This window comes from Phyllopteryx taeniolatus, chromosome 7, assembly GCF_024500385.1.
Source record: "Phyllopteryx taeniolatus isolate TA_2022b chromosome 7, UOR_Ptae_1.2, whole genome shotgun sequence".
NCBI lineage: Eukaryota > Metazoa > Chordata > Actinopteri > Syngnathiformes > Syngnathidae > Phyllopteryx > Phyllopteryx taeniolatus.
In genome coordinates this window covers 5,239,463-5,254,703 of record NC_084508.1, presented here as the reverse complement: position 1 = coordinate 5,254,703, position 15,241 = coordinate 5,239,463, and the positions used below count along the sequence as shown (strand labels likewise).

The following is a 15,241-nucleotide window of genomic DNA, read 5'->3' as shown; positions in this document are numbered from 1 at the left end:
CATCACAACTCAGTAATGTTCGTCGTTCTTCCCAGAGGATAAAGAATATATGCCTGTGAGAATTGTTACGTCTACGTGTTGCTGCACTGTTTGTGTTCAGACGTCTTTTGGTTAAAGGGTTATCACATGACCACACGGATGCAATGCGTTAGCATTTGTTATACCGTGTTAGCATTAACATTAAGCTAGTGAACTTGATGGCAATGTGGTTGTTTTAAATACACAATGTGTAGTATTTATTTATTTTTTTAATTAAGTGTGGGGGGGTGTAAAACAAAATATATATATATATTTTTTATTTTTTTATTTTTATATGGTCAATCTACATGACGGGTGGGTCTTGAAACGTGTGACTCAGCCAAAGGTGAGCACACGTTGTACTGTGACGTCACACGCTGTCGCTTACCGGAGGGAAAAAGACAAGACACGCGCATGCGCACTAGCAACACGCACACTTCTAAACGGCTCATTTAACTTCATTCCAGCAAAGACGTGAAGAGACACACAAGAAGACCATGAAGTTCCGCAGCATCAAGGTAGGAACTAACTACTATTAGTTTATTTAAAACTAATAACAATAACAGCGCGATTCATCGCATTTTAACACGCCCGGTAATTTATTAAATATGTTATGGCGTGTACAGGTGAACGAGTTCCCAACTATGCTAATGTAAACATTTCTTTGACCGACACTGGTTTGAAACATAAAATGAATGATTTGCCCTTTTTAAGTATAATGTGCTACATGGTCCCATAAACGTCTATTGTATCGTACAGCAACATTATAAAGAAAAAAAATGTTTCCATTTAAAAAAAAAAAAAGGATAACACGGTCCTTTCAGCATATATTGTATAGTGCAGGGGTACAAGGAACTTTTTAAACCAAGTACCACCTTAAAAAAATACATGGTACTCAAAAACATTCAAATACAGGAGCTAGTAAGTCTAAGTGTGCATTAAGGTTTATTCCTAAAAAAGTATACTGTTATTTAATGTACAACCCCAATTCCATTGAAGTTGGGACGTTGTGTGAAACATAAATAAAAGCAGAATACAATGATTTGCAAATCATGTTCGACCTATATTTAATTGAATACACAACAAAGACAAGATATTTAATGTTCAAACTGATCAACTTTATCGTTTTTAGCAAATGATCATTAACTTAGAATTTGATGGCTGCAACACGTTCCAAAAAAAGCTGGGACAGGGTCTACCACTGTGTTACATCACCTTTTGTTTTAACAACATTCAATAAACATTTGGAAACTGAGGACACTAATTGTTGAAGCTCTGTAGGTGGAATTCTTTCCCATTCTTGCTTGTTGTACAGCTTCAGCTGTTCAACAGTCCGGGGTCTCCGTTGTTGTATTTTACGCTTCATAATGCGCCACACATTATTAATTGTTGTAACACGTGCAGAATGTGGTTTGGCATTGTCTTGCTGAAATAAGCAGGACGTTGCTTGAATGGCAGCATATGTTTCTCCAAAACCTGTATGTACCTTTCAGCATTAATGGTGCTTTCACAGATGTGTAAGTTACCCATGCCATTGGCACTAACACAGCCCCATACCATCACAGATGCTGGCTTTTGAACTTTGCCTCCATAACAGTCCGAATGGTTCTTTTCCTCTCTGGCCCGGAGGACACGACGTCCACAATTTATTTTGCTTTGCATAGTAGAGTTTCAAGTTGCACTTATGGATGTAGCGCCAAACTGTATTTACTGACATTGGTTTTCTGAAGTGCTCCTGAGCCCATGTGGTGATATCCTTTACACATTGATGTCGGTTTTTGATGCAGTGTCGTTTGAGGGATCGAAGGTCACGGGCATTCAATGTTGGTTTTCGGCCTTGCCGCTTACAAGCAGGGATTTCTCCAGATTCTCTGAACCTTTTGATGATATTATGGGCCGTAGATGATGAAATCCCTAAATTCCTTGCAATTGTACGTTAAGGAACATTGTCCTGAAACTGTTCCAACTTTTTTCTCACGCACTTGTTCACAAAGAGGTGAACCTCGCCCCATCTTTGCTTGTGAATAACTGAGCAATTCAGGGAAGCTCCTTTTATACCCAATCATGGCACCCACCTGTTCCCAATTAGGGAAAAGTGGGATTTTCCAAACAGGTGTTTGATGAATATTCCTCAACATTTTTTTCAGTCTTTTTTGCCACCTGTCCCAGCTTTTTGGACCGTGTTGCAGACATAAAATTCTAAGTTAATGATTATTTGCTAAAAAGTTATTCAGTTTGAACATTAAATATCTTGTCTTTGTAGTGTATTCAGTTAAATATAGGTTGAACATGATTTGCAAATCACTGTTTTGCCAACTTCATTGGCATTGGGGTTGTAATTGTATGGCGCGGCAACATTAACACTGTGCTTAAATATAGGACAATAAGGAATTTAATAATGAATAGTATTGTATGTTATGAAAACAATAATGGCATAATTAGATAGTATTAAAAATAAATTCAACTGTTTTTGTCACACTTTTTGCTTCAATTCATGGACATTGTGCTGCTCCTTCAGGTGTTTGTGCGTTGGCCACATGAGCAAGCAAAAAAAATCGTATCTTGAAAAGCTCATAAGTTGAGTCACTCGTATGTCAAGGCACCAGTGCGTATATAATAATAATAATATAATAAGTTGTTCCATTGTTGCATCGTATTCTAATTTCCCTTACAGGATGAGGAAAGTATATCATCTATATTTTGCCAGAATTCTAATATGGATTTTTTTTTTCATTAAATGGCCCCTGGTGGCCACTGTATTGTTGTTGTTTTGTTTTTTACCAAAAAAACTAAAAATCAGCCCCTGAGGCCCGTTTCGCACATCAATATGAAATTTGTATTAACATGTATATCATAAGTAGAGCCACAAAAAGGTTTGAAGCGACCATTTCAGGGTCATCTCCAGTGATTCACTAAAGTGTGGTCACCGAATCAAACTACACATAATGTAGCAAATCTAATACAGTACATTGAAGTATAATTACATTTAATCTTTTAGAAGAGTTTAACAACATTTCCGTAGGTACAATTTTTAATTAACTTTGATATGCAATACAACTTAATTGAATTGATATCAAAGTTTTTCCTATATTGAAGCGGTGTCAATGTTCAACCTGTGTACACTACGTTTGATTTTGATGAACACTTAATCCCACTAGGTACTGTATTTTAACTTTGGCCGTTATGTTGGCACTTTGTTATCTAAGAATGTTTTGGGAAATGCTACTTTGTGTAAAAAGTTTGAGAATCACTGCTCTATGACCTCCCTGATGTGGTTGCACTACACAGCGAGGGTCCGTTGTTTAGATAATGGGAGTACTTCTGCAGGCTTTTTTTTTTTTTTTCTTTTTTTTTTTTATATCCCCTTCGCACCCACAAAAAAACACTTCATAATAAATCCATCTTTTCTTGGCTCGGGAACACAATGTTCATTCAGCACTCTTTATTTGCTCAATTCCATCGGCGCGCACGCACACACCGAGCAGGATTGCAACATAAATTCTGCAAGGATATTTCCGTCGTCACAATTGTGGGAGACAAAAGGGAATGACAGATTGATATTGATAGACTTAGCAGATACAACATTCGGTACACCCACAGACAAACATCTAATGATTTCCATTCCAAGATGCTATATATACATACACACTCGCTCCTTGATTGGCACACAATGTGTACGTGTTTTTGAAAACATCGAAGACAAAAAAAAAAAAAGAACACTCCCCCAAAAAAAAACACTAACGTTTAAGTCTAAATACACTTTCAAGTTTGTCCGTAATGAACCTACATGTTTTCATAAGTGTCAAAGGCAGTTTAGAGCCCTCAATGAACTTAGCGTGTTTTTGTTTCATGAATGACAATTACAAGTACTTGTCTGAATATCCTAACGTATGTTTTTGTAAACATCAAAGACACTTTTGAGTCATTGAACCTCATACGTTGTCATAAACATCAGACAATTTCGATTCTCCTTGAACCTTATGCACTTGGTGGCTTAAACATCAAAGACAATTTAGTGTCAATTAACCTTTCCTAAACATCAAAGATAAGGTCGTGGCAGACTTTGGAATGAACAATCTTTTGTCAACGTTAAAGACAATTTGCAATATCATTTGAACTAAATGTGTGTGTTTTAGTAAATTTTGAGTAAATTCTGACTGCTAACCGAACAGTGTTTTGTCAACAACAAAGACAGGAGGATCATGACGGACTTGAAATTAGTCGTTTTTTTGTAAACGACAATTCCACCTCGCTGAACCTGGCGCATTCAAGCAAACGTGTTTTTGATCATTTGGATGAATATGTATTTGAATATCCCAAAAACATTTCTCAAGTCGAGAATGATGCTCACTTTTGACACTGGGAACATATTCAAACTCACAAAGGGGCGCATAATTGTTTTTGAGGATAAGTCAAGTGCTCCATTTCCACTAGTGTAAAATGAATGGTACTGACATGTAGTGATGATATGTATCTAAGGTATTGTGTAGCCCCACTCTTTCATGTCCTCCTCACAATGAGGGGAGTTGATTCCGTGATCTATCTTGGGAGTGTTTGTGGATTTCCTTCGTTTCGTTTTATTCCACCGAATGGGTCAGGTTAAAAGAACAAAAACAACAACACAGCTTTCCGTGTGGGAATGCACGGCTACGTCGAGCTCCGCGCGTCCCTTGGAATGAAAGCGTTTGAGCAAACTTCCCTCAATTCTTTCCGGCGCAGCAGGTTTGAAAGACGACCAAGCGTGTTGAAACAAAGACGAGCTTACATCTCTCGTCATAACATTTAAAGAATCAACAAAATGGCGCTTTTGCCACTTGACCGTGTCATTCATTCAATCATTTTTGTAAACATCACTTTGGAGCCTCGTTGAACCTAACACACACGTGTTTTTGTAAACCTCAAAGACACTCAAGTCTTGCTGAACCGAGCGTACAAGTATCGTTTGTCTCCTTTGGCCCGATATACATCATTTTATACTTTTGAGACTCGTTGAACCTCTGTTTTCATGAACATCAAAAACAATTCAAGGCCCTGAACCTAACGCACTTTCCTGTAAACGTCAAAGACAATTCTGAGTCGTTCAACCTAACGTGTTTTGTAAACATCAAACTTGTTCAACCTTGCAAAATGTGTACAAATCAAAGACATTTTTGAGACTTATAGAACTTAGCGTGCATATTTTTTGTGAAGAGGTTGGAGTTTTGTAAACATCAAAGACACTTGAACCTAACATGCATTTTTGTAACAATGAAGACAATTTAGTCTTTACGAACCTAACCTTTTTTTTGAGTCTCCTTGAAACTAATGTACATATTTTCACGAATAGCGATATGAATATCTTCTTGTTTTTTTGTGAACATCAAAGACAATTTCCAGTCTCCAATGAACCGAAAGTTTGTTTTTGTGCTTTTTGTTTTGCTCGTGATTCTTTGCCACTTGACTGCATCATTCAAATAGAAAATTAGGCCTGCTGTCATTGATTTACCGATGCGGCAACCGATTTAATCTACATCGGCAACAATAGAGCACTTGTATACAAAGAACTGTTATTCTGGTCGTTTTGACACCAGAGGCCCCCGTTTTTACAGCGTGAAACCGAAGGCATCATTTGTGTTTGCTAACTGTTACCCTAAATCTGAGCGTTAATATTTCCACCCTGCAGTGAAAGTGAAAAAGTCGGGACATTCGTAAGTCAAGGTAACGCTGTACTTGGATTTTCTCACTAGATTAAAGCTTGTGGGCTCCGTTTTTTGTGTTAGCCTTGGATTTTTTTTTTTTTTGTGCAACTTTGATTGTATTATTGCATGATTTTGAATCCTGCTGGGTTTGTTTTAGGTGTTTGTGCTATGTCACGGTCTGCTGCAGTTCTCCCAGCTGCTGTACAGCTCCTACTTCAAGAGCACCCTGAGCACCGTGGAGCGACGCTACGGCCTCAGCAGCTACTCCGCGGGAACCCTGTCCTCCCTGCACGAGGTAAGAGAGAAAGATGGCGAGCGAGCCAACAACAACACTGGCAACGCGAGCTGGCCTGGATTCAAGGATGCACTCGTGACAAAAGGGAAAACGGCGAACAAGCGGCGCGCTCTGGATTGCATTTCTTGGCCGGTGAAGCGGGGTCTTGACTGTTTAATTGCGTGTCTGTCGTCAGGCGGCAGGATTCCTACACCCAATTGGAACCTGAATGTATCACTGAGATAAAGATCAATACTGTCGATTGATTGATCGATAGCGTGAGCAGAGTGTGACGATCGATCGCTAGATGTCGATAAGATAGACTCTCGTGGTCTTGGCTTCCGTCTGTCTTTCCAGGTGAGCAACTGCGTGTTGATCGTGTTCCTGAGCTATTTTGGGAATCGTGTGCACCGCCCTCGCGTCATCGGCATCGGCGGACTGCTGATGTCCGTCAGCGCCATGATGCTCGCCCTGCCACACTTCCTGTCACAGCCGTACGAATACGACTCGATGCTACTGAGTAAGCGCTGAAACACGAGATCGCACGTCACAATCTTCAATGAACAAATCATCAACAATAGTTTACACCTGCAAAGAGCATAATGTACACGCTTTTGTACCGAGTATGTTTTTGTAAATCTCAAAGAACATCTGGAGTCTAGATTAATTTTAACGTCCATGTTTTTGTCAACATCGAAGACAGTTTAGTGTTAAATGAACAACAATGGCCACAAAAAAAGCTGAAAGGGTCAAACGAGGCCTGAATGTGAAGTGAACCTAACGTTCGTGTGCTTGTAAAATTGGAGACAATTTGAGTCTTGCAAACGGCAACCCGGGGAGGAGTTGAGGAACTAATTTCCTTCAGACTAAGTTACAAATTAACAGTGTCTGATCTAATAAATGTCTCCACGCTGGAGGGTATGTCACGCCATGTACGGCACAACGCGGCGCCCGGTGCTTTCCGAGTTCTCTTGGTGAAGGTCGCTTAAACACGCCAGCTCAACTTTTGCATTAGCGGGGAGGAAATTCGTCATCGTGTGCGCCTTATCTGGCATGGAAATCACCATTCATTCATGTCGCCTCCAGACTGTTTGTTTATAGCAAGCGTCAGGAAATTAAGATTACACTACTCGCATCACAAAAAGTTGGGAATATTTGAACTTTCCAGATGAACCGACGATACACTATAATCTTTACAGGTAAACTTAATTTGACCTTTTCTGGCCCCAAAAAAATCACAACTGGTATTTGATCCATGAAACTTTCCAAGAACATCCGCTTCTATGCCCTTCTGTGACTCTTCCAGTGCTACTAAAACGTCGTGACTGGAAGAGTCACAGAAAGGCAGAGAAGTAAACCTCCTTGGAAATGAATTGCTCCATCTCATTTGTCCAGACCGTCAGGACATTTGCGACCTGCAGAGGAACTCCAGCGCCTCCGAGTCTTGCGGCCGCGACGAGAGCAGGCGGTTGGCTGACACGCACACCCTGTGGATGCTGATGGCCGCCGCCCAGCTGCTGTTCGGCGTTGGCTCGGTGCCCATGCAGCCCTTCGGCATCTCCTACATCGACGACTTTGCGGCGCCCGGGAACTCTCCGCTCTACATAGGTGAACGGCCCCTCGGCGGATCTGTGCTGCTGTTATTGAACAGTCTGCACGCGGTGCGTCGTCCACACGTCCCGACAGATTCTTCGTACGGCTCGTGTTGTGATCGCTTTTGATTAAAGAACGTCAAAGGACACTTTTAGTCTCGTTGAACGTTTTTGTAAACACCGTTGAACAGTTTCGTTGCTCCAAAGACGGCAAAAACTGTTTAAAATCTGGCTAAGCCTCACGTACGTGTTTTTGTGAACATCAAAGACAATTTTGGGTATTGTTGATGGGATGTGCGGCCGTTTGTAAACATCAATGACGATTTAGTTTGTTTTTAATAGTCGTCAAAGATGAAGACATTTCGTAAACATGGAAGATAATTGAGTCTGTAATGGATCTACATGGTTTTGCGCAACATCAACAACAATTTAGAGTCTCAAATAAAGCGTACACAGTATTTCTGTAAACATGAAATACAATTTTGAGTCACTTTTAACCGAGCATCTGTTTTTCATAAACATCAAACACAATTTTGAGTTGTCGAAAAAATCAATGACGATTTCGTGTCGATTTGAATTTGTTTGTTGTTTTTTTTTTTCACCATAAAAACATGGTCTTGTTGAATCTAGCCTGTATGTTTTTGTAAACATCAAAGACAATTTGGGGTCTTGTTTAAGCCGATGTACGTGTTTTTCCATGAAGACAATTTTGAGTGTTGTTGAAGCTAATGTGTGTGTTTTATTTCCATTTGCAGCCATCTTGTTTGCCGTTTCCGTGTGCGGGCCGGCCTTCGGCTTCCTGTTGTGCTCCGTGATGCTTCGCATCAACGTGGACGTGGACAAAATCGGTTCGACTGACCGCCGCCGCTCATCCCGACGCGCCTTCATACTTTCTTGACGTGATATTTGTATTTATTTTTTTGTCTTTGCCCGCAGACAGCAGTGTGGATCAAGCGCTGAGTCCAGGCGACCCCCGCTGGGTGGGCGCCTGGTGGATGGGCCTCCTCATCACGTCGGCCTGCCTGGCGCTCACGTCCCTGCCGTACTTCTTGTTCCCTCGCACTCTGCCTTCAGAGGGGCGGGTGAGTACATCTGGCGGGATGCGCTGCCATCTACTGGCTGAACCACCTCACTGCACCCAAAGGGAACAGTTATTCAATTAAATCAAATCTTAACAGTAACTTTTGTGGAAACATCAAAGACAATTCCAGAGTTGCATTTGACCAAACTTACAAGTGTTTTGGGAAACGTCAAAAATAATTTTCGCTCTTTAAATTAAACATGTTTTCATAAAAATTTCTCTGATAACTTTTGTACACGTTTTGTAAGCATCACAGACAGTTCAAAGTCTCTCATTGATACCAACGCACATTTTCATAAATATCAAAGACAATTTGAAGTCTTCGATGAAGCTAATGTATGCTGTTGTTGTTTTTTCTAAACATGGAAAAACCATTCTATTCTCCAGTGCACCCAACATATGTTTTTTTGTAAAGTGAGAAAGTCATAAGGCGAGACTTTTTGTCTTCCATTTTTTGACAGCGAGAGAGTGAAAACATTTTTCATAAATGTCAATGTGTTTAAAGCTTTTTTTTAATCTTATATCTATCTCATCTTATACATCGTGGCTATTCCCCTTTTGCGAGTGGGCCTGGAACGTATCCCCTCCGAAACATCGGGTGCGCTGTACTGTTCTAATGTTGTTTTTGATGGACACTGCGGTTGTTTGCAACACTCTGGTGAGTGCTTTTGTTTGATGTGAGGCATGTTCGAAAGTGTCTCATCAACAAGATGGTGCCTGAAGTGTCTCCTCCCTGGTGTTCGTGGAACCACACCACTACTGCAAAACCCCCAAAAGTTGTGAGATCAAACTAGGACTGCTGCAAAGTGTGCACAGGTCAAACGAAAACAAGCGTATATTCTGCAAAAAGTCATGCAGGTTAAATTGAAACTGCTGTAAAGCCTCCATAAGATGTGCGAGTTAAAATCACACTCCAGTAAATCCCCTCGACAATATGACGTGTTTGTCAGGCATCTTCAAAGGTTGAAATTTGACTTTATTTTCGTTGTGTGACGCAATGTTGAACTTTTTGTATGTTTCCAGATGATTGGAAGGGAATCCTGTGTGGACTTCAAGAAACCTCACGTCTCTTTGTCTGACTTCTTAAAAAGTACGTTCATTATATTCCTCGTTCCGAAGCTGTTTTTGTTTTATAGCCCAATAAGTCAACATATATGATAAAGCGAGACCATGTCAAAAACAAAATATATATATTTTGTTGTAGTTTTACCCCCCTCCTACACGAAACACATTTAAACTTTTTAAAAACACACTTGTTAAAGTATTCCTTAGTGCTTGTTCTCACACGCTTGCTGTGAAGACTTTTATATAAAACATCACTTTGAGGGAACTCGTCGGCAAAGTTCTCCAAAACGAGGCGAAACGTGCTCGCTTCAAGCCGTTTGTCGCTCCCAGTTGAAGTTTACTTTCAAACTGAGACGTCAAACAAAACAGCAAACACTCACTCTTCACATAGTTCCTTGGCTTGAGCACAACAACAGCAAATAGGTGTTTTGTTTTGTATTTCAGCGAATAATGGAGGATAGTTTCCCAAATTAAATCCACCAATTTGTCAATTTGTGAATGCTAAACCGCGAATATGCCATTGTTGAGCGTATAGTTAAAAACAAATTCTAATAACTAATTTCGCCTGATGAAAGTCCGCAAGCCTAATGCTAACATATAATGTGAAATGCCATAGACGGGCTAAGGGAAATGAGCATGGATGTGACGTAATTATAATCCTTTAAACAACTGCTGCTTGAAGACTCATGTACACAACAATACTCACAGGGTATATTCTCTCCGCTCATTGGGAGCAACTAATATTGCTGCAGCTTAGTAGGGGACCTTCTCTGGCTCTTCTGGTTCTTTCTCTTAATTATGCTGCATCAACATCCCGTAGAGCTCAGCGCTTTCTGGCCTGTTGCGCCACAACGCGGTACTTTACTACACCGAATATATGCGGGGTTGACTCTGTATGACTTTGTGTTTTTTTGTCGATGTGCTCAAGTGTTTCCCAGGATGTTCTTTCACCTGCTGATGAGTCCGCTCTTCCTGGTCCTGATCCTGGCCCAGTGCTGCTTCTCCTCGGTGATCGCCGGCCTCTCCACCTTCCTCAACAAGTTCCTGGAGCGCCAGTACAGCGCCTCCGCCGTCTACAGCACCATGCTGGTCGGTGGGTGTCGCCTCCGAAGCCTCGCACTCGGGGCGGGGGGGGGGGGGGACGACTTGGCGGAGGTCTCGTCATGCACAGCGGCCAGCACTTGTCTTTACTGGTTAAAATAAGAAAGAGGGGGGGAAAAAAGTTATACTGGTTAAAATGAAACTATTGTTACAAAAAAAAATTAAAAATAAAAACTGCAGTTGCCTGAGTAGAAAAACGGTAAATCCTCCCAAAATGCGCCAGTTGAAGTAAGACTACCATAAAACGCTCCAAAGTTCTTCAGGTTAAAATTATAATACTATTATCGACGGTTATAAAAAACCCCAAAAGGTGCATAAGTTAAAATAAAACTTGTAACCAAAGTCGCACAGGTAAAACTACCTTAAATCATCCAAAAGCTGCACATTTAAACTACTTTAAATCCCACAAAAGTTGCCAGAGCAAAGACTCAGTTTGACCCACATTTATTTGTATTAACGGAATATAGTTTTAAAGGAGACACCCCCTTAAAAAGTCAAAACATGTGACTTAAAAAAAAACAAAAAAGACGCCTCCCTCTCCTTCTTCATTATGTTGCATTTCCATCCAGTAAGTCTCAGTGCTGCCCGACATGTTGTGGCACAACGTGGTACTAAACTGAATACGAGCAACTCTAAATTCAGACTTAACTGTTTATTGTAAAAACCTATTAAAAAAAAAAAAAAAAAAAGGTCAAATTGCGTAAAAATCTGCGATATAGCGGGGGTTCGAACGCTGACGTTCACTGTAATTGGTTTTGACAGGAGCGGTGAATCTTCCGGCCGTGGCGGTGGGCATGCTGGCGGGCGGCGTCGTCATGAAGCGGACGGGAATGTCTCTGAAGAACATCCCGCGCTTCTCCGTGCTCATGCTGAGCGTCTCCACGCTGATGTGCGTGCCGCTCTTCTTCATGGGGTGCTCCACGCACAAAGTGTCGCAGGTCAATCACCACCAGATCGGACAGCCCGGGTGAGCTCGCCTGATTTAGTTTCTTTGAACCCAACGGACGTGATTTGGCATTTGGACTCATTTAACCAGATCCGTGTGTCGTTGCGACCATCAGACAATTTGGACTCTCATTGAACCCCAGCGTACTCGTTTGTTTAAACCATCTTAAGACAATTTCAAATTCCAAATTCTTGTTGAAACCAGGGCGTGAGTTTGTAAACATCAAATGCAAATTTCACTTTTGCAGCACCCAAGCGTAAACGTCAAAGACTATTTTTTTTTTTTTAATCTTGTTTTACTGAACGTATGTGTGATTTTTAAACATGAAAGACACATTTTGACAGATTAAGCCCAACACGCAGTGTTTTTGTAGTTATCAAAAACTACAAAAACTACTGTTTTTGGGAAACTACAAAGCCAATTTTGACTTGGCGAACCTTCACGCACACGTTTGTTTAAACATCGACGACCGTTTCGAGTCCGGCTGAAAGCAACATCAGAGACGATTTGACTCATTTAACCTCACGGGCGTTTTCTGTAAATATAAAAGACAATATCGAGCCTCTTTAAACATTTTTGTAAACATCAAGGAAAAGTTTCTAATCTTCTCATCAAACATCAAAGACAATTGCGAACCCATTTTTGTAAAACACCTAAGGCAATTTTGAGCTACTTTATCCTAGTGTATGCTTTTTGTAAACATCAAAGACTCACCTTTGCCCTTAACGTATGTCTTTTTGTTTTGTAAACATCAAAGGCAACTTTGACTCCTGTCGAACCCAACAAACGTGTTTTTGACAACCCGGATTGTTTGCAGGTCTCCGTCGTCCCTGTGCTACGCCAACTGCTCTTGTCCTTCGGGCACCTTCAACCCGGTGTGCGGCGCCGACGGCGTCGAGTACGTCTCGCCGTGTCACGCCGGCTGCACCAACTTCACCAAAAGCCCAGACAACGCACACGCCGTCCAGGTAAGTCGTGCAATACACACAACATGTACGTGCACAAAAATGTGGAACAAAAAAAACGGGGGAAAAAATTAATGGATGCGCACAACATTGACTAACATAAACACGGGCGCAACACAACATTAGGGAACAGGAAATCGGACGGTCCAAAAACTGGGAAACCTAAACTTGGACTCACACAACATCGTGGAACGTAAACACTGACACACACGCCACATTGCAGCGCTCGCGCACGTCAAGAGTCTGCAAGGTAAAAGTGGGCTGTTACAGAGAAGCCATCCGTCTCCCCGTGTGGCTGTGGCCGCAATGCCAATGAAACAATCTCGCCTCCATCTTGAAGCCCCTCAGGTCGTCACAAGCAGTGCATGATGCTTCGATGATAATAAGTTTTGTGTCATATAGAAAACAGGTGAAAACACAATTTATGATGATGAATTAACAGTGGGTTCCCGAGAAAATCACTGTGCAGAGTCTTAGCTTTTTCCGGTATCGTAATGTTTACGTTCACTGTGGTTACTGCTTGCCCTCTACGCTCAACATCTCCCACAATAGCTTTTGCGTTGCATTGTGGGAGCTGTGGCGGCCATTTTAGGGAAAGAACAAAGATACCCGAAGCACAGAGCAACTGATGTCTATGCGGCGCGAGAAAAAGCACAAAGTTCTGAGACTGTTCATAAACCGAAAATAATTTGGAACCCGAGGTAATTTTTGTTTTTTAAGACTTGTTTATAAACCCAATTGTTTGTAAACGGGGTCGTTCGTAAACCGAGGCTCCGCTGTGCACGTTATTTGCGATTGTTTAACATGATTTGAATATGAGAGATTTAGGAAGTAGAGCACCTATTCTCCACATTGTCTCTAATGAAGCGTTGTGTGTGTGTGTTTTTAGCTGTACACCAACTGCAGATGCATACCGGGCAGCCAGCGTCACGCGCGGCCGTCGCCCTGCGCCAACCAGTGCCCCCACTTCCTGCTGCCCTTCATCCTGGCGCTGTCGGCGGGGGCGCTGCTCGCCTGCCTCACCCACAACCCCATGTACATGATGCTGCTCAGGTCAGGCCGCGGCAGCTGCTGTTCTTCCGCACCAAACTCATCCCAGTCTTAAGCGCGCGCTTGCTCGAGACTGACCGACTTGACTGTGGGTTTTGTTGACGTTTTTTAGGAGCGTAGCGTCAGAGGAGAAGTCCTTTGCTATCGGAGTTCAGTTTCTCCTCCTGAGGCTTTTGGGTAAGTCAGAAAATATAATGCTCTATCCTAATATCGACAACTGGTTGTTGTGTTGGCTGCAGTAGGGCTGGTTCAATTGTGATTTTTGCGTCCTCTCTCCGTCCAAGCGTGGCTCCCGGCGCCAGCGTTGTTCGGCGTGGCCATCGACACGTCGTGCGTCTGGTGGAAGCGCGTGTGCGGCAAGAAGTTCAGCTGCGGCTACTACGACAACGACGTCTTCAGAAGCAGGTTAGCGGCGCACAAAAAAAAAAAAAGTTCAAGGGGAACTCCCTAAAACGAAGTGGGGGCACTCGAGGCATGTGACTTGACTTGAGTCAGACTTAAGTTGCCGAGTTTACAACTTGACACTAGGCTAAAAATGGTGTTTTTGCAGGTACCTGGGCTTGCTGGTGGGCTACAAGGTGATGGGCGTGGCGCTGCTGGCCATCCTGGGCTGGAAGGTGCTACGGACGCAGGAGTACAGTCTGGAGAAGAGGCCCAAAGGCGTGTTATAAAACACGCCCCCCCCCCCCTATTCCCATTTTAAGGTGGGAGCGCTCAAAAGACCAAACAGTGATAATACCTCACAGCTTCCGCAGGACTTGTATAAATAACATGTTCACTACTGCCTGTCAGGTAGGTCCTTATGCACAGCCCATTAACTGTATAGCTTAATATTTAAGTGTTTTTTTTTGTATACTGTGTAATTGCACGCTGTTCAGTTTATAAACTTTTTTTTTTGGTGTGTGTATGTACTCATTGTATTCATCACACATTTTTCGGTGCTACGTACCGCACATAATGCCTGCTTTCTAATAAAACATGCTGTAGATTACCATGTGCAAAGATTTTTTTTTGTATTATTTTGTATTGCAATCTGTGAAGTGGCGCTAGGTGCATATTAAATGAAGCCTTAGATTGACGCGCTAATCTAGGGGTTGTCAAACTCATTTTCATCGCAGGCCACATCATAGATATGGCTTCCCTCAGAGGGCCGTAATTCATGTAAAAACCTTTGAGTTAACTCAATTGAATTTGAATTACTACTTTATGGAAAATAGTGGCAAGCAAATATTTTAATATACAACTATTGTCCAATTTATGCTAAGAAGAAATGGTTATAACTGCTTAAAGAGTGAAGAAAAATTGCAATTGCAGGCCTTGAGTTTGATCTATTAATTAATCTAGATTAATCAAATTTAAGGGTTTCAACAACAATCCTTTCACACATAATGAAATGCGCTTATGTAATGAAATGAAAGATGCATTTCATAGTCGAAACACTGCGCGGTTCATCAATTAATGTTTCTGCCCA

The 15,241-nt window shown here is 41.7% G+C and overlaps 1 protein-coding gene across 1 annotated transcript; it reads left to right on the top strand.

Moving 5' to 3' along the window:
- The first annotated feature begins 379 nt into the window (after window positions 1-379).
- On the top strand, window positions 380-14,761 carry slco2a1 (solute carrier organic anion transporter family, member 2A1). Its single transcript, XM_061780663.1, has 14 exons — window positions 380-536; window positions 5,854-5,991; window positions 6,328-6,490; window positions 7,366-7,578; window positions 8,318-8,410; window positions 8,499-8,644; window positions 9,667-9,733; window positions 10,637-10,801; window positions 11,572-11,776; window positions 12,573-12,723; window positions 13,610-13,773; window positions 13,883-13,947; window positions 14,055-14,175; window positions 14,321-14,761. The coding sequence occupies exons 1-14, from the start codon at window positions 516-518 to the stop codon at window positions 14,439-14,441; spliced, it is 1,833 nt and encodes a 610-aa protein (XP_061636647.1). The 5' UTR covers window positions 380-515; the 3' UTR covers window positions 14,442-14,761.
- The last annotated feature ends 480 nt before the right edge of the window (window positions 14,762-15,241 follow it).

What these genes read in the sequence shown, in the direction of transcription:
- slco2a1 (XM_061780663.1), top strand. Translation starts at nt 516, where the DNA reads ATGAAGTTCCGCAGCATCAAG. An exon ending in TTTGTCTGACTTCTTAAAAA is followed by an intron (nt 9,734 to 10,636) that starts GTACGTTCATTA and finishes GATGTGCTCAAG; the next exon opens with TGTTTCCCAGGATGTTCTTT. An exon ending in TCTCCTCCTGAGGCTTTTGG is followed by an intron (nt 13,948 to 14,054) that starts GTAAGTCAGAAA and finishes TCTCCGTCCAAG; the next exon opens with CGTGGCTCCCGGCGCCAGCG.